The sequence below is a fragment of the Agelaius tricolor genome, unplaced genomic scaffold (assembly GCF_023055355.1).
Source record: "Agelaius tricolor isolate 1412-34295 unplaced genomic scaffold, bAgeTri1.0.p SCAF_11, whole genome shotgun sequence".
Taxonomy (NCBI): Eukaryota; Metazoa; Chordata; class Aves; order Passeriformes; family Icteridae; genus Agelaius; species Agelaius tricolor.
The window spans coordinates 355403-372032 of record NW_027269271.1 but is presented as its reverse complement, the minus strand read 5'-3'; the positions used below and the strand labels follow the sequence as shown (position 1 = coordinate 372032).

General features: G+C 56.7%; 2 protein-coding genes across 11 annotated transcripts; both read right to left on the bottom strand.

The window, feature by feature from the left end:
* Positions 1-252: 252 nt before the first annotated feature.
* SELP (selectin P) lies at positions 253-14768 on the bottom strand. Of its 10 annotated transcripts, none has more exons than XR_011680507.1 (18): positions 10824-11770; positions 9550-9637; positions 6911-7300; positions 6706-6813; positions 6416-6598; positions 4262-4447; positions 3942-4127; positions 3629-3814; positions 3311-3496; positions 2977-3162; positions 2659-2844; positions 2337-2522; positions 2022-2207; positions 1679-1864; positions 1425-1544; positions 1005-1133; positions 750-805; positions 253-609 (listed from the first exon to the last, which is right to left on the bottom strand). XR_011680507.1 is itself a non-coding variant. In XM_071435662.1 (18 exons), exons 2-18 carry the CDS (start codon positions 10585-10587, stop codon positions 751-753), a joined length of 2778 nt encoding a protein of 925 aa, XP_071291763.1. In that variant the 5' UTR covers positions 10588-10613; positions 10824-10900; the 3' UTR covers positions 253-750. The 10 variants fall into 10 exon arrangements, 7 of the variants coding, with proteins under 7 accessions (XP_071291763.1, XP_071291767.1, XP_071291761.1 ...); XR_011680506.1 differs by having other exon boundaries at positions 253-575; XM_071435662.1 differs by adding an exon at positions 10459-10613 and having other exon boundaries at positions 253-805; positions 1005-1035; positions 10824-10900.
* On the bottom strand, positions 11005-16026 carry LOC139594078 (1-phosphatidylinositol phosphodiesterase-like). Its single transcript, XM_071435674.1, has one exon. It carries the CDS (start codon positions 16024-16026, stop codon positions 14809-14811), a length of 1218 nt encoding a protein of 405 aa, XP_071291775.1. The 3' UTR covers positions 11005-14808.
* Between the last annotated feature and the right edge of the window lie 604 nt (positions 16027-16630).

The following is a 16630-nucleotide window of genomic DNA, read 5'->3' as shown; positions in this document are numbered from 1 at the left end:
AAACAACCCCAGCTCCTTCAGCCACTCCTCATCAGACTTGTGCTCCAAACCCTTCATCAGCCTCGTAACCTTCTCTGGACATGCTCCAGCACTTCAACATCCTTCCTAAACTGAGGGGCCCTGAACCAGGCACAGCACCCCAGAAGTGGCCTCACCAGTGCCAAGTCCAGGGGAAGAATCACTTCCCTAGCTGTGTTGGCCACATTATTTAATGAAAACTTCTCCCCATGCCAGGAACACAGGAGGCATTAGTTAGACAAAAGTATTTATTCAGACCCCACTGACACAAGCTCATTGGTAGAAGCGTGAGTGGAGCAGCTATTGGGGAATGTCCAAATTCCTGGTGAGAGAATGTCCAAGGTCTGGGTGACAGGCTGCCCTCAGCACATGGCTCTCGGCCCCTGGTGGGTCTCCAGCTGCCTGCACTGGAGGCAGCTCCCCTTCTCAGGAAAATGCGGCACACACAGCATGGTGGCAGTGTCCAGGGGCAGCTCTGGTCCAGGCTACAACCACATACAACCACAGGCATGGAGTCCCTCTGTGCTCCCACAGCAGCTCCTGCTGGGCCTGCAGCCCTGGGGGACACAGTAGGTTTCAGTCTCAGGCGGGCTGGAAGCACAGGAGACATGAAGCTGGTGTTACCCACTCCAGTCCCAAGGGGTGTCCCCACCCAGGAGCACCCCAGCCAGGAAGATGGCCACCCAGGTGAGTTTTGAACAGGGTGCTGCAAGGGTCTTGCCTGGCCCCACCTCACAGATTGGCATCATATGCTGAGTTGGTGAAGGTGCCCGGCGCTCCCAGGTCACTGGAAGGCAAACACAAGGATGTCACCTTGGGGAATGCAGGAGTGTGTGAAGGCCAGGAGTTAGCACAGCCCTGTCAGCCCCAGAGATGCTCCCATAAAAAAACAGCCTCACACAGGCAGATCTGGTTGTCAGGAGGGTGAACATAGGGCTGTGACAGTCACAGGGCAGAGCCACCCTCCTGCAGAGCATAGCTCTCACCTGGTGGGTTTCAGGAGCTTCCTCTTCTCCTCTGATAACAGTGTTGAAATGTCCATGGGCATAAAGCACATAGAAAAGAAATAACCAGATCTGTTTAGTGAAGGTCACAAGAAGCTGCAGCAGCAGCATCTGAAATTGAGCAGAGTTGAACAGGCATGAGGTGGGGCTGCCTTAACAAGCATTTGCTGCCTTCTTCAGACTGATGATATTTATCTGGCTCTGCCCTCCAAACCTGGCTGCTGACATTTTTAGCTGGACCAACTGCCAAGGACCCAAGCAACTCAGCAAATAAAACGTGTGAATGGAGGCAGTCACACTGTTAAACACTTCTGATCACCCCAGCCTCCCCTGGGACTGTCACCACCTTGCCTGAGAGCCCCTGGCCAAAGCTAGGGTGGGCTGCAGGAAGCATTTCTGTACCTCTGTCACTGAGCCTCTTGGCAAGGAGGGCAATGAGTCCCCCAGAGAGCACAAGACCAGCTACTGCCAGGGCTGAGCCACTGCTGTAAGCCAGGACTTGCTTTAGGAAGGCACCATCCTCTGAAACAAAGCCACAGAGCCACGTGTTAGAAAGTTGTCGGCACTTCGCAGCCCCTGGGGAGTCTCTCTCCACCACAATCAAGATGTCCTTGGAGGAAAGCTGGAACCTCCACATGCTAGAGGAGCTGGGGTACCTGCACAGACAGGGGGATCCCTGGTCCAGTTCCCCGTGGCCTCACAGTGGAGCATCTCTGCTCCCATCCGAACAAACCCCTCCTCACAGGAAAAGATGCATGTGGAGTTGTAGGTGAAGTTCCCATGCACATGAGAGCAGGTCATCTGGCCTCTGCTGGGGGAGGACAGCACTGGGCAGCTGATGGCTGCAGATAAAGCATAGCAGGAGCATCAGGAGGACAGGACTGATGGCAATGAGATGGGGTTATGTGGACTGGCAAGCCAGGGGATAAACTGACATAGGCCAGGGTGCTGGGGAGAGTACTCTGCTACAACAGATATATGTGAGATCACAGGATTTACCTTTGCAATGTGTGGGGTCCCCAGTCCAGGTCCCCAGGGCTGTGCACTCACGGCTCTCCGGCCCCTTCAGCACAAACCCCTTCTGGCAGGAGAAGGTACACGTGGAGCCAAAGGTGAAGTCCCCATGGATATGGAAGCAGGCAGCCCGGCCCATCTTGGGGGTGGTCAGTGCTGAGCATTTGATGGCTGCAAGGGTAAAGAGGCACAGCTCAGAAAGGAGCCTGGGAGACTACACTGCTGGGACCAAGGGGCTGGGGACACATCATAGTGTCACCCCACGGCCAGTGACACCCTGAGCTGTGGCAGCAGCTCTACCTTCACAGAGTGGGGCATCCCCTGTCCAGGTCCCCGTGGCTGTGCACTTGCGACTGTCTGACCCCATCAGCACAAACCCTGTCTGGCAGGAGAAGGCACACGTGGAGCCAAAGGTGAAGTCCCCATGGAGGTGGGAGCAGTTCAACTCTCCCTTTTCTGGAGCTCTGAGCACCGGGCAGGTGACAGCTGCAAGGACAGAGAAACATTTTCAAGCTGAAATGTGGGTACTACAAGGCTAGACTGTTGAAAGAACAGGACCAAGAGGGTCCTCTAGATCCCTTGCTCAACACAAGGCCTGTGACACCTTGAGCAGCAGCAATACCTTCACAGTGTGGTGTGTTCCCAGTCCAGGTCCCCAAGGCTGTGCACTCATGGCTCTGCACCCCCACCAAGGCAAATCCTGTCTGGCAGGAGAAGGCACACGTGGATCCATAGGAGAAGTTGCCATGGAGGTGGGAGCAGTGCATCTCTCCCTGGTCTGGAGCACTGAGCACTGGGCAGGCAATTGCTGCAGGGCAAAAAAGCACTCTTCAGGCAGCAGCTTGGGGACTATGAGGCTGAATTCTTGTGATGAGAGAACTAAAAAGAGAATATCCCAGGGTCTGCCCAAGGCCAGTGACACCTTGAGCAGCAGCTCTACCTTCACATCTTGTTGCATCCCCTGTCCAGATCCCCATGGCTGTGCATTCACGGCTCTCTGGCCCCATCAGCACAAACCCCTTCTGGCAGGAGAAGGCACATGAGGAGCCAAAGGTGAAGTTCCCATGGATGTGGGAGCAGTTCAGCTCTCCCTTTTCTGGAGCTCTGAGCACTGGACAGGTAACGGCTGTAGGGGTGGAGAAGCAGTTTGAGCAGGAGTCTGAGGACTACAAGTCTAAACTTGTAAGTCTAAGCTTCTCATCCTGAGAAGCTTCAGGGGAACCCTAGTGTCACCCCACGGCCAGTGACACCCTGAGCTCTAGCAGCAGCTCTACCTTCACAGTGTGGGGTGCCCCCAGTCCAGATCCCCGTGGCTGTGCACTCACGGCTCCCCGCCCCCTCCAGCACAAACCCCTTCTGGCAGGAGAAGGCACACGTGGAGCTAAAGGTGAAGTTGCCATGGAGGTGGGAGCAGTGCATCTCTCCTTTTTCTGGAGCACTGAGCAGTGGACAGGCAATTGCTGCAAGGACATAGAAACAGTTCAAGGAGGAATCTGGGAACTACAAGGCTAAACTGTTTGGTCTGGGAGACTGGGGAAACCCTAGTGTCATCCCATGGCCAGTGACACCCTGAGCTCCAGCAGCAGCTCTACCTTCACATCTTGTTGCATCCCCTGTCCAGATCCCTGTGGCTGTGCATTCACGGCTCTCCGGCCCCTTCAGCACAAACCCCTTCTGGCAGGAGAAGGCACACGTGGAGCCAAAGGTGAAGTCCCCATGGACGTGGGAGCAGTTCAGCTCTCCCTTTTCTGGAGCTCTGAGCACTGGACAGGTAACAGCTGCAGGGGTGGAGAAGCACTTTGAGCGGGAGTCTGAGGACTACAAGGCTAAACTGTTGGAAAGAAAGGACCAGGACACTGGAGAACATTCCAGGGTGAACCAGAGGCCTGTGAGTAGCAGCAATACCTTCACAGTGTGGTGTGTTCCCAGTCCAGGTCCCCAAGGCTGTGCACTCTCGGCTCTGCACCCCCACCAAGGCAAATCCTGTCTGGCAGGAGAAGGCACACGTGGATCCATAGGAGAAGTTGCCATGGAGGTGGGAGCAGTGAATCTCTCCTTGGTCTGGAGCACTGAGCACTGGGCAGGCAAAGGCTGCAGAGTGAAGAGGTACACATCAAGCAGCAGCTTGGGAACTGGGAGACTAAAATTCTGGGACCAAGGGGCTGGGGAACACCACAGTGTCACCCCAAGGCTAGTGACAGCTGGCACTCCAGCCGCAGCTCTACCTTCACATCTTGTTGCATCCCCTGTCCAGATCCCCATGGCTGTGCACTCACGGCTCTCCGGCCCCTTCAGCACAAACCCCTTCTGGCAGGAGAAGGCACACGTGGAGCCAAAGGTGAAGTCCCCATGGAGGTGGAAGCAGTTCAGCTCTCCATTTTCTGGAGCTCTGAGCACCGGGCAGGTGACGGCTGCAATGGAGAGCAGAGCTCAGAGATGGGATAGATGAGGTTAAATCTAATAATTCAGGCTGAATCCAAATCAAATCTTACCCACACTCACCTCTTTGAAACTGTAGTTGGTGCAATGATTTTTCTGCCCTACAAGTGATTTCCTCAGGGGGACACAGTTGCTGCTCTGCCAGAGCCCTGTTTATCCCTTTCACTACCCTGGGCCAAAGCCCCTGGGAGGAAGGACCACAGCTGCTGCAGTCCCATTCATCTCCCTCCCTTTACTGGAGCAGAGACCAGCCTCTGTCCTTCTCACAGTGACAGGAGGATGGCTTTGGGACTGTAAAGCACTGCCATGGCTAAAGAGGTTGTATACCAGCCTCCCCTGCCTGTTCCCAGGGTGTGTTTTGCTGCATGCCAGGGTGATACCCAAAGTTTTCTGAGGTGAGTGGCTCTGCTGCCTGTGGGAGCCCCAAAGGTCGGTGCCAGCAGGGCATATACCACCACCCAGCCCAGCTGAGACAGACTGCATTCACTGCATCTTCTGCTTTCAAACTGACACCAAGCACTTTCCTGGGTAGACTTTTCCTTTTGTAGCTATTTTACAGGCAATTCTGGTTTCCCAGTCCTCAGAGGTGCCTGTTGGTGAACATGCTGTGCAGGTGGGAGCAGCTGACCCAGGCCCTTTGGGGGCCAGCCAGCAATGGGCACACAATGACTGCAGGCGAGCATGGGGCAGAGTTTGAGGCAGGACAGACAATCCTTGCTGCACCACCAGCCTTGCTCTGCTCGTTTCTGGAGTAAGCCCAGCTGGCAATGCTTGCTAACATCATTTTGTTACCAGCACAGGCAACCAACTGACTCATCTGATTGTTTGCAATAAAACAAAAAATCAATCATATTACAGCCAGCAGGAAAAAAACAAGCTGGGAAAGCAAGCCCCTAGGAGCCTAAAAGGCCTGGAGCACACAGGCTCAGCCCAGCTTGTTGGTGGGGATTTTTGCAAAATTGGGAGCCATCTCCTGCCCTTGACCCTGCTGGGGATACTGGTTACAGAACAGTCACATCACATCTCCATGCCTGTTCCCCTTAGCTGCGGACAGTTTTGCTTTTTCTCAGCTACCTAAGGTCCTGGGTTGGACCACAGGCCCAACCAGCACAGACAGCAGCAGCAGAACTAACTTCAAGGCAGGTTTCTTTTAAAAAGAATATATATACAAAGATGTTTCCCAGTCCCATTCCTTCCCAGTCCCAATTGTGTCCCACGTCTGCTTGATTCACCCCATCCTTGTGCAAGGCTGTAGGTGTACCACACAGCAGCACAAGAAAGGTGGAGCAAGACTCTTGCACCCCCAAAAAAGCCTGGCAGTTCTCTGGGATGCCTGGTGCCTGGCTGCAAACCCTCAAGCCACTGACAGGAAGACTTTCTCTGCCCCTGCAGAATAACATATCACAGCTTTCTCTCCTTTGTGGTTTCCTGCCACACTCTGTCCCACCCAGCTTAAATGTAACCTCATTTCATGAGTCCTTATCCCTGTTCAAGGTGGCCTACCCCTGCCAGGATATACCCTTCCCCTGGCTGTGGGACAGCAGCCCCTCTTTTCTCTTTCCCAAGATGCCAAATGCCTTCCCAAGGCAGATCAGGTGGGCTAGGGGAGAGGGACACTGCCACAGAGTTGACAGAGGAGCCAGGACACCATCCTGACCCCACACTTGGTGCACACAGGGTGCTGATATCTGAGTGGGATTCAGGGCAGCAAACATGGGCACTGGGACAGCCAGGCAGAACAGGGCCTCACAGCTCACAGCTGCTCTGCCCATTGCAGCCTCCTCAGGGAATCCCACCCCATGATGCAGCACCAGGAGATGCTTCCACAATCGGTAAGGGCGCAGCAACAGTTGTCTGAAGAGCATTGGGCACATGGGGCTGGCTCCCCCAAAGCATCAATGCTGCATCCCTGAGACCCCCCAACCCCTGCCAGGCCCTACCTGTGCAGGTGGGGATGTTTGCTGACCACTCCTGGGAAGGCAGGCACCGCAGCATGCCCACCCCTCGCCGCTCAAATCCCTCGTGGCACCCAAACTCACAGGTGGAGTTGTAGCTGAAGTCTCCGTAGGGATGGCTGCAGTTCATGGGCACTCCCTTGGGCTCCAGCTTGGCACACTGCACAACTGGGAGAGACACAGTGCCACAGCCCATCAGGAGCACCAGAACCCTGCTTTGTCACCAGGGTTTGGACTCTCCAGCAGGGAAGGAGGGGTGGGGATGGATGTCTCACCATCCGTGCACTCAGGGCCGTGGAAGCCGGGGTAGCACTCGCAGCGATAGCTCCCAATGGTCTCCACGCACTCGCCACGCTGGCTGCACAGGAAGGGCTGGCAGGAGGCTGCACACACAGGGGATGGTCATTACGAGCTGCTGACCACCATGCCAAGGTTCCCAGCCCACCCAATCCAGCTCCAGTCCGCAGTCCCCCTGCTCACCCTGGTAGCACAGCGCCTTCTTCTTCCGGTTGCAGGGCTCGTCGTTCCACTTGCCAGCCTGCTGCGGCCGCTGGATGTAGATCTCCACGCAGTCCTGGTTGGAGCGGCGGTTGTTGGGCTCCCCCAGTGCCCAGTTCTCTGCCTCCTTGGACAGCACCTTCCCGGTGCCCACCCAGGTCCAGATGCCGCCGAGCTTGCGTAAGCCAATCCAGTAGTAGCGCCCGTGGAAGGGCAGGCTCTTGTTGAGGTACTCGATCTCCTGCTGGTTCTGGATTGCCACCAGGTCGGTAAAGAAGGTCTGGCAGAAATTCCTGGCCTGCTCCCACGTGTAGTCCCCTTGGTCACTGTAGTGGTAGGTCCAGGCACCCACCTCCATCCACAGCACCATGCCTGGGAAAGAGGATGAGGTCTGGGATTGGTGCAGAAAGGATGGGAGCTGGGTCAGGGGTGGGATCCCTTGGGACATGAGGGTGGGCTAAGCCTGACATCATGGCCAAGAGATGCCAGGGACAGGCTGGGTGAAAGGATTGGATGAAGGGGTGACTGTGGATGAGAATGGGACTCCATGGGTACATAAAGACATGGCAGAAGGAGATGAGGACAGAGGGGGATGGCACAGGGATGAGGAAATTGGAGGTGACAGGGTGAAGCCTGAAATGGGGCAGCACGGGATGAGGCAGGCAGAGCACAGGAGGCAGAGGAGCCCCAAGCAGTGATGCCAACCCTCCTCCAACATAAGGATTGAAAGCTCAGCCCCATGGCCCTGTTCCCCTGCCCACAAAAGCTTCCCAAAGAGGAAAGTCCCGCTTCAAGATGGTTCCATAAAGACAGTTCCTTCCTTGAGTGCAGATGTGTATACTTCAGTTTTCTTGCTTTACCCTGCTACATGAGACCCAGATTGGAGCAAGGCAGAGGAGCAAATATGCCCTCACCCTCAAAAGCATTTGGACCCCAACCTGCTCATCTGAGACAGAGATGGTCTAGAGTCTTGTAAAACTCAGTGTTGCAAAACAAGGTCTTTCAAAAACAAGCTCATATTATGGTCATACCCAGCAGGCAGGGCAAAGCCAGAAAGTAACTGGAACCCACACCCAGAAATGAAGGGCACTTTGCTGAAACCCTGCTCTTATTTACAGCATTTCACACCGCAACTTTATGCAATCAAAGGGTTTTAGCCACAGAAAGAAGCTTCCTCCATTCTCCCCAGGAGCAGCTATCTCCACAACTGCAGAAAGTGATGTGGGGATATCATATCTCCATATGTGCAGAAAGGGAGATGAGGATCAAAGTTTGCTCCAAACAACCAGCCTAGCTCACGCTGTATCTCAGGAGAGCATTTTATCACACTGCAGTTGTGCAAAGATCCAGGCATTGCAGATGAGATGCAAATACACGTCTTCTAAAGTCTAATTAGGGCTGTACTTTGGTCCATTGTTATACATTTTTGTAGGTAATTTCCCATAATTTGTCTGGTTTTTCTTGTGAAAGAGCAAACTATCCTCTTTGTTCAACAGAACTGAAGCTGGGGAAAATGTGGTTCCCTCTTTACCTTTTGGGAATTTGGGCCTGCAGGACAGGAACTCAAGGCACCTTCTGGGAGCCTGCCCCATCCTCAGCTCCCACCAACCTCTTCCTGGCCCCTGCTACTCCCCAGCATGGCTCAAGGCAGCTGCCTGCTACCCTCACACAGCCCATCCCCAAACTGAGAAGGACCAAAGTTTGACATCTGCTCCAGGTCTGTCCTCCACATGCTCTCCTACCTCTTTCCTCCAGCTCCACCAGGAGGAGGAGGAAAGAGGTAGGAGAGCATTACACCCTCTCTATGGCACAGCTCATCTCCCCGGTGTTATGCTATATCTCCCTGCCCCACCTGGTGCCCAAATGAGTGCTGTTTTCCTGTGGTTTGACCTCTTGCTCCTGTGGAAGCCCTGATACCTCTTCCTAGGGTGGTGCTCAACACCCTCCGCTGTTGAGGTGCCTTTGCCTTTTTGTTTTCTCTCAGAGCCAAATCTCAGCCTCCTCCTGACACTGCACTTGCCTCATTTCTGTTCCTTAGCTCAGTCACTAAGGTTCTTAGGAAAATAATTCAGCTCACAGAGGATTTCCAGGGACAGTGCAGGCACCAGTAGGTTTTGCTCTGTGCAATGCCAGCATGTGAAGGAAATACCCTACAGGCAGCAAAACCAAGTTAGTTTCTGTACTCCTGATGTCAATTAGCAGCTCTAATTCTGTGTGGTGCTGCCCCAGCTGTGCTATGAACCCTTACACCCATGGGGTCCTGTGACTCCATCCATGCCCAACTCCCCAGCATGAGCATGGGTGTAGGCGGTAGGTAGAGCTGCCCTGCCTTTCCCCAGCTCACAGTACAGTTCACAGTACCAGCTGCCATGCTGCATTTGGGGAACCAAACATCCTGCGGGGACCTCAGCCATGGCCTGGCCCTTCCTGGAGGAGCACAGTCTGCCTGGAGGCTGGCACAGGCAGGGCCAGCCCCCTCCCAGCCCAGAGGGATCCAGCCCTGGGGATGGGCTGATGAGCCCCCAAAATAGCAATGCTACATTTCTCCAGTTTCTCAGACCTGCAGACTCCTTGGCAGCAGGGTCACACTGGACTTACTGAGTGGGTGGTGGGTGGCTTACCCCATGTGATGGCAGCGATGCCCAGGGAGGTGCCAGGAGAGCCCAGAGTCCATGTCCTCCTGGCAGATCGCAGTCCCACAGCAGTGCCCTGAGAGAGAGGGAGACATGAGCGTGCACATCCCAAGGGGTTCACACGTGCACCCACACCACTGCCAGGCAGTCCTGGCTCACACAAGGGCAGTCACTCGTGGCACTGGCACGCAGGCACACACGGTGTCCTGTGCCCCGGAGCCCCTTCCTGCCCAGCCAGGGCTGGCATCTACCTCTGCAGTCACTGTGCCCTGTGTGCCTGGCAGTGTCCCGTGAGCCTGGGGTCGCTCAGGCAGGGTGTCCCCAGGGCAGCCTGCGTGTGTCCCGCAGCCCCCAGCTGTGGTTCCTGTCAGTGCCTGCCCACAGCCCTGCCCTCCGCTAATCCCCTTGTGTAGGCAGACCCTCAGTCATGCCCAAGGAAAGGAGCAGTTCTTACCATGTTGGTGCCGCAGCTGCACCGTGCCCAGCCCGCAGCAGCTGTCCCTCGGTGGGCAGTGCTGCTCACGCTTCCTCCGAGCCTGCAGCTCCCTGCCCCCAGCCTCTTCCCCTCCCATCCCAGCCCCGCTGCCAGCCCACATCCTGCCCCACACCCCTGCCCTCCCCTTCCCACTCTAGCCCCAAGAAACCCTTCTCTGAGCCCGGGGCTGGAGACAAACAGTGGGTTCAGCACTGGCCACAGTCCTGATGGACCTAGCTTGGCAGCAGCCCCATGGCATGGGAGCTGGCTGCATCCCCGCTGCCATGGGGACATGACAGCCACAGGAATGACCCACAACAAGCCAGGATTGCCCAAGCACCCCAGAAGGAGGAGAAGGGCCCCCTGAAAAGTGTTCACCCCCAGTCCATGATGCCCAGAGCACCGAGACCTCTCTGACCTACCGTGTCCATATGGCAGCACCTACACTGGTGGAGGAGAGAGGAGGCTGAGGTGTGATTGAGGTCCCTTGTGGGCTGAGTAGGACAGTGGTTCACCACCTCCCAGCTCCATGCCAGACACTCTCCGTGCATGCAGGTGTTTTGCTCTGGCTGTGAATCTTCACATACCATTTATAAACACTTACTTACACAATGCATTTTTCTGTCTTTGCCTTTAAGTCTTTATGAGAAAGGTCCAGGAATATGCCAGAGGAACTTCCTCCTGACTTATTAACATCCTTTAGGAACTTCCACCAGTGTTTCAGGAACATGTCTAATTGTGTCCACCGCCCCTTGGATCATTATAATAATTATAAATAGTTTCTTACCCTGTCCTGTTTGTAAGTAGAATTGCCTTGGCCAGGTTTTCTGCAGAAATTACTCTGCTCACTTCCAGCTAAAGCCAAACAAGAGCCATGCAGGTCACATGTATTTTCCAGTTCCAAAGAAATTGATGCTGCTCCACCAGGACATTCTAGACAAAAGGAGGAACCCATTCCACAAGAGCCATAACCCACTACAATTACTTTATTGTTGGCCAATATAAATGAACCTTGTTTCCTGTCTCTGGATATCTTCCTTGAAAAATGTTTTAATGCAGTTGTTTCTTTCTATGGAATTGCTGAGTCTGTATACCCAGTAATTCAGGAACACTTGATTTCTAGCAGCTCCTCTGCCAAGGATGGTCAGTTATGGGAAGGGAAGGAGCAGCCAGGCAGACAGAGAGGCTGAGGGGCAGCTGCTGGGGAGGAGACCAGCACCAAGTGCTGAGGGTCACCTGGGCAGGGTGGGAGCTGCCTCTCCTACTGGTGAGAGACTGCTGGGACTCAGAGGGGTGCTCATGGGTACACAGCCCCAGGGCAGAGCAGGCTGTGCCCCTGCCAGTTTCACTTCTGCTGGAACCCAACATGGTAGAGCAGAGCAGTAGAAAAAAAATACTCCCACCCTTATTTTTGTAACTACAAATAGTTGTTGGTATTGCTTTAAAAATGGAATCAAGGTGTCTGAGATGCAGAGGCTGTTGCTGCTGCGAAGACAGAAAATGACCAAGTTCAAGCTCTGTGTGGAGGCAGGTGCCCCATGCCTGGGTTCAGAGAGGCGGTCCTACATGGCAGAATGGATACTTGGCAGGATGGGGGCTTGCTTTGCAGGTAGTGGAAAAAAGTACACATGGTAGAGGGGAGAGAAGACCCGAATCAGCTCTGCTGGGAGCTGGTTAATCACCAGGAGCCCTTTCACATCTCAGGTTATTTCCAAGGTTGGCTTCCCTGGAAGGGATTCAGGATGCTGCAGATCCATGCTCCTGCTGGATTCCTGCTGCTCTGCTCACCACGGAAGGGGCTGAGCAGTGTGGGGATTTCCCAGGTGTCAGGATGGTGCATCCTGTCCCCCCAGCCATCCCTCTGAGGACACGAGCAAGCTGCCAGCTAGGGCTTTGCTCAGCATGGGCTCAAGGGAGCAGGTACAAAGACCCTTTCCTCTGTCACCTCTGCCCTGTCCCTCTAGACCCAGGCACTGGAATGGAGAAGCGCCTCCTTTGCTGTGCCCCAGTGCTGAGCAGCCCTCGGGGCGATGCTCTCAGTGCCCTAGAGCCGTGCCGCAGGCTCTGCTCCTGGGGAAGGGGCACGGCCGCGCGTTGTTTACAGCAGAGGCTCCCGCCCCAGGCTGGCACAGCCTGTTCCCCTCCTTGTGCAATGTGTCCGCAAACCGCAGAGGAACCGAGTCACCCGACACTGCCCGGCCGGCTCGGCTGCTGCCCGCGATACAGCGGGCACCTTCCTGGGAGCTCCGCTCGCCCCGGGGAGGGCTCAACAGCCCACTGGAGGTACCCGATCCCGCCCGTCAGGGCTGTGGGGTGCTACCGGCGAGGACACACGCCTGGGTGCAGCCCCGCTGCTGCCATCCCTCCGTTCTTCCCGGGGGACACGGGCGGCTCTCCCTGAGACTTTAGAGGCATCTCCTGATCGCGGGCAGGACATCACTTCTACCACAGGTCCCCAGGAAGAGTTTGACCCAAAGGGTGTCCCTGAGCTGCAGAGTGCCTTTGGGCAAGTCTGCCAGCGCACAGCTCCGGCAGCCGGACCTCCTCCTCCACCCTTTTATCAGTTGCTGCCCCGCCTCAAGCAGCACCTGATAAAATCTTTCTCACAATTTGAAAGCGTTTGGACACCGGGAGACGCATTAAGGGTGCTACCCTGGCTTGGAGGGACTGAGATGATTGCAAGGATTAGCCAGGACCAGAAGTCCAGGGACAGGTACCCCGTAGCCCGCACCCACAGGGACCTTGAGGCGCTGGGACAGCCCTGGCTGTGGAATGTAGGGGTAGTTTTGGGCAAATCGCTCCTGCCCACCCTATCCAGACCCTCTCAGAGATGTTTGTTTGACCTCAGCTGTAGGACAGTTCTCTGCCTCCTGCCTTTCACTTTGAAGCTGGTGCTGGAGACCCTTTTCACTGGGCATCACTGTCACACGGGTACCCCTGCCCATGCTGCCTGCCGGCTCCCTGGCACCTGGCACCAGCCACATGTGCATGGCACAGATAAGGATTTGCCAAACAGGATGCCTGGGGCATAGATAACACCGACATTATCTCGCTGCTTGAGTGACAGGGAGTAAACAAGTGACTCTGCCCACCCGGGGAATCCCAGGCGGCACCTCTGCCCTGCCAGCGAGCTGGGGCACAGGGTGGGTACAGACTGCTGGGGTGCAGCTGCAGGGATGTGCCACATCCAGGGGCAGCCCTGAGTGACAGCCAAACCACTCAGCCTACAGCTCCTAGGAACTGTGATTGCCCTGCTTCTGCCCTGCCTGGCTCTCCATGGCACTGTGCATCCCTGGAACAAGCTGAGACAAGCCACCGACTCACCTGGTCCTGCCCCAGTAGAACCCATCCTCCTGGCAGGACAGACCAGCCACACTGGCTTGGTGTGGGGGCAGCCCAGGCACAGGAGACACTGGTAGCCAATGAACCAGGCCACCCTCACCTTGGACACCACCAGTGCTTTTGTAGCATGTCTGGTTTAATGCAGAGTTTTCAACCTTCTCCCATCTCACATAGCAATCCCAGAGACAGATTCCTCTGCCTGTCACCTCTGTCACCTGCTGTGTACTATTGCATCACCTGCTGTGTACTATTGCCAGCTCCCCTCCCTGGGCAGCAGATGAACTCAGCACTGAGAGCCATGTCGCTAGCCAGGGCTAGGCCCTGCACAGCAAAAGACATCCTCTCCTCGGGCCAGGAACTCCTGTGGCATCTCCTCCAGCTGTGCCCAGCTGTGTTTCACCCAAGACAGAAGCAACCTGAGGACATTCTTCACCTTCTGGCAGGCCAAGGCTGAGCTTTCTTCTTCTAAAAGTTCCTCTTTCTTTCCCACCTCCCTGCTTCAGCACACAGCCTGTCTGGCTCGGCTGCTGCCAGTGATGCAGCAGACACGCTCCTGGGTGATGATTTCTCCCTTGGGATCTTGGTTACCTTTCTGCTCAAAGGAGTTATTGTGTTGTCTATTTGGATTAGTGATTTATTATCTGCAGATAGGGCAGGCACTGGCACAACATGTTTTAAAGTCTTTTTTGTGCCTCAACCACCTTGCTTATGTAGAGCTACAAAGTACCCTGTCTGCACTGCCCCAGCTGTTGCAAACTGCTGGGCTCTGCCCAGTGCAGCATCCCTTGGTGTGTGACCCCAGGGACAGGGTAGCCCTGTCTGAGTCGCTGCCTCTGTGGCCATCCAGCGCTCCATGCACAGGGTGGGTGGCCCTTGCTGAAGCTGGCTCTTCCTAAGAGTCCTGACTTCTGGGGCAAGCCCCTGCAAGAAAGAAATAAAAGCTAAAACAATGAGGGGAGGGCTGTTCCTAGCCACTTGTTGTCACCTTTGAAATTAATTCTTACTCCTGTGACCTCTTGCAGCACTGCTTTAAGAGCAGGATGGTCACAGACAACAATTTAACAGTGCTTCATCCATGGGCAGAGGGGTACAAGCTCCTTCACATCTAAGAAGCAAAAGCAAAACGTCTTTTCTCCACTTTTCTGACAGGAAATGGCAAGGCAACATCGGCAGTGCTTTCCTAGCTTCTTTTTATTTTTATTTACCCTTAAGGAAAAGGACTATTTTGCAGAGAGGCATCTTGGGAGGACTCACTGGCCCGACAGGAGGTGAGGCAGGACATTCTACCCCCACCCACCACTGCTGCCCTGTGCGACTCAGGCGGCCCAGCCCCGTACCGGCACCGTACCTGGCTTCTCAGGGCAAGGCGCAGCTCCCCGGGCTGCCCGGCTCCGGCCGTAGCCGGCCCTCCTCTGCTGCCTCTGCGGCTGTCACACCATCGTCACACGAAGGCTTCTCGGTGCTCTGCAAGACCTAGAAACCCGCTTTTGCCCTCCAGGCCCGGCGGCCCTTGGGCAGAGGCGCGGGGCCGGGAGCAGTGTCCTCCCCGAGGGACAGCGGCGCGGGCAGCGTGCGGGGCTGTGCGGGCTGCGGCCTCGGTCCCGTCTGCCGCGGCGGTGCCGGGACCGTACCGTGGGGGTGCCGGGGGCCGCTGTGCCGTGTCCATTGGTCCGCGGGCCGTTGCTCTCCACGATGAGCCGGAGAAGGCCTGTGCCAGGGAAGTCCATGATGACCACCCCCCAGCGCACGGGCTGCCCACCCCGGCGCCGCAGGTGCTGGCAGCAGCGGGGATTCACAAAGCGAGCCACCTCCTCTGGGCAGGTGAAGAGCCCATTGCCGGAGCAGAAGGTGAGGTACATGGTGCTGGGGTCTCCGCCGGCCGCCTTCTCCAGGTGCCGCCGCACCCGGGCCCACTTGCGTTCCAGTGAGAGCACGTTCCAGGCGTCGCTGATGCTCAGCTGCTCGTAGGGGATGCCCAGCACCTCCCGCGCCAGCGCCTCCAGCACCACTATCTTCCCGCGCACCTGGCCCAGCGTTGGCACCTCCTCCCGGCACCACACGCAGCCCTGTCCCTCTTCCAGCAGGCAGCGGTGCAGCTGGGCAGCGAAGCCGGGCCGGGAGAAGATGGGCAGCTCCTCCTTGATGCGCATAAGCACGGCCTCGCCGGGGTGGGCGCGGAGGAAGCGCAGGGTGCGGCGCAGGACGCCGCGGAGGCTGGCCCGCTGGAAGGTGCAGAGGTGGTAGATGCGGAGCTCACCCCGCGACAGCTTGCAGCGCACATCCAGGAAGCGGATGCCGGCCGCCAGCTGGGCCTCCAGGCCCCAGCTCTGGCACCGCAGGCGCCGGCCACCGAACAGGCTGAGGGAGTCGTGGGTGCCAGGGATGGAGAGGTGGGAGAGGGGCAGGGCGTCGGGGAGCCCCGCCATCCAGTCAGGGCAGCAGGCTGCCGGCTGGGGCACACAGTCGAAGGCAGCGCTGCGCGGGGACCATGTCTCCATAACCGGGAGAGCGGGCACCTCGGCACCTGGCTGGCCCCCCAGAGCCCTGCCGTGGAAGAGAACCAGACCATGAGTGGTGGGAGCATGCATTCCGATCCCACCCTCCCCAGTGGCATCCTCACCGTACCATAAAACCCTAGAACACACCATACCCTATAACCACAAGTGCCCCATATACTTTGCTGCCTGTACTTCTGTCACACTGTACTGTTCTCCTGCCACTGTCAAGCACCCGTCCCAGTACCCCCGAGCCCTGGTGCGCCCCAGCCTCCTCCTCATTCACGCACCTGGGTTTGCCTGTGGCTGTGGAGCAGAGCCCAATGAGCAGGGCACGGCCGTGGGTGCCGGCGGCACACTGGCAGGTGGAGCGGGATGCCAGCCATTTACCCGGTGACTGTCATGACGCGCGTCCTGCCTCGCAAATGGCACGTGCACCTGGGATTCATCCTCAGCCCTCGGCCAAGGAGCGCACTTGACAGACACACCAGGCTGGAAAACCACCTGGCTGATCCCGACAGCAGCCATTCAGGCCTCTGCACCTCCCTCCCCAGGAATCAGGACAAACGGGATCGTGGTGCCGCGGGGCCCCTTGATGCTGCCCACGGGACTGGCTGTGCAGAGCCGCGGGGTGCCTGCATGCCTGCTCCAGAGCTATGTCCCGGGGGGACCTGGACCGCCCCGGCGACGATTGGCGTCGTCCCTATCAGAGAGAAAAGCACAGAAAGTGTCCGGAGCGGGGGTCTGCGCTTGCCAG

What these genes read in the sequence shown, in the direction of transcription:
- LOC139594078 (XM_071435674.1), bottom strand. Translation starts at nt 16,026, where the DNA reads ATGGTGTGTTCTAGGGTTTTATGGTACGGTGAGGATGCCACTGGGGAG.
- SELP (XM_071435660.1), bottom strand. Translation starts at nt 10,991, where the DNA reads ATGGGTTCCTCCTTTTGTCTAGAATGTCCTGGTGGAGCAGCATCAATT. An exon ending in GAACACACCACACTGTGAAG is followed by an intron (nt 3,815 to 3,941) that starts GTATTGCTGCTA and finishes CCACCCCTGCAG; the next exon opens with CTGTTACCTGTCCAGTGCTC. An exon ending in GAACACACCACACTGTGAAG is followed by an intron (nt 2,523 to 2,658) that starts GTATTGCTGCTG and finishes CTGTCCTTGCAG; the next exon opens with CTGTCACCTGCCCGGTGCTC.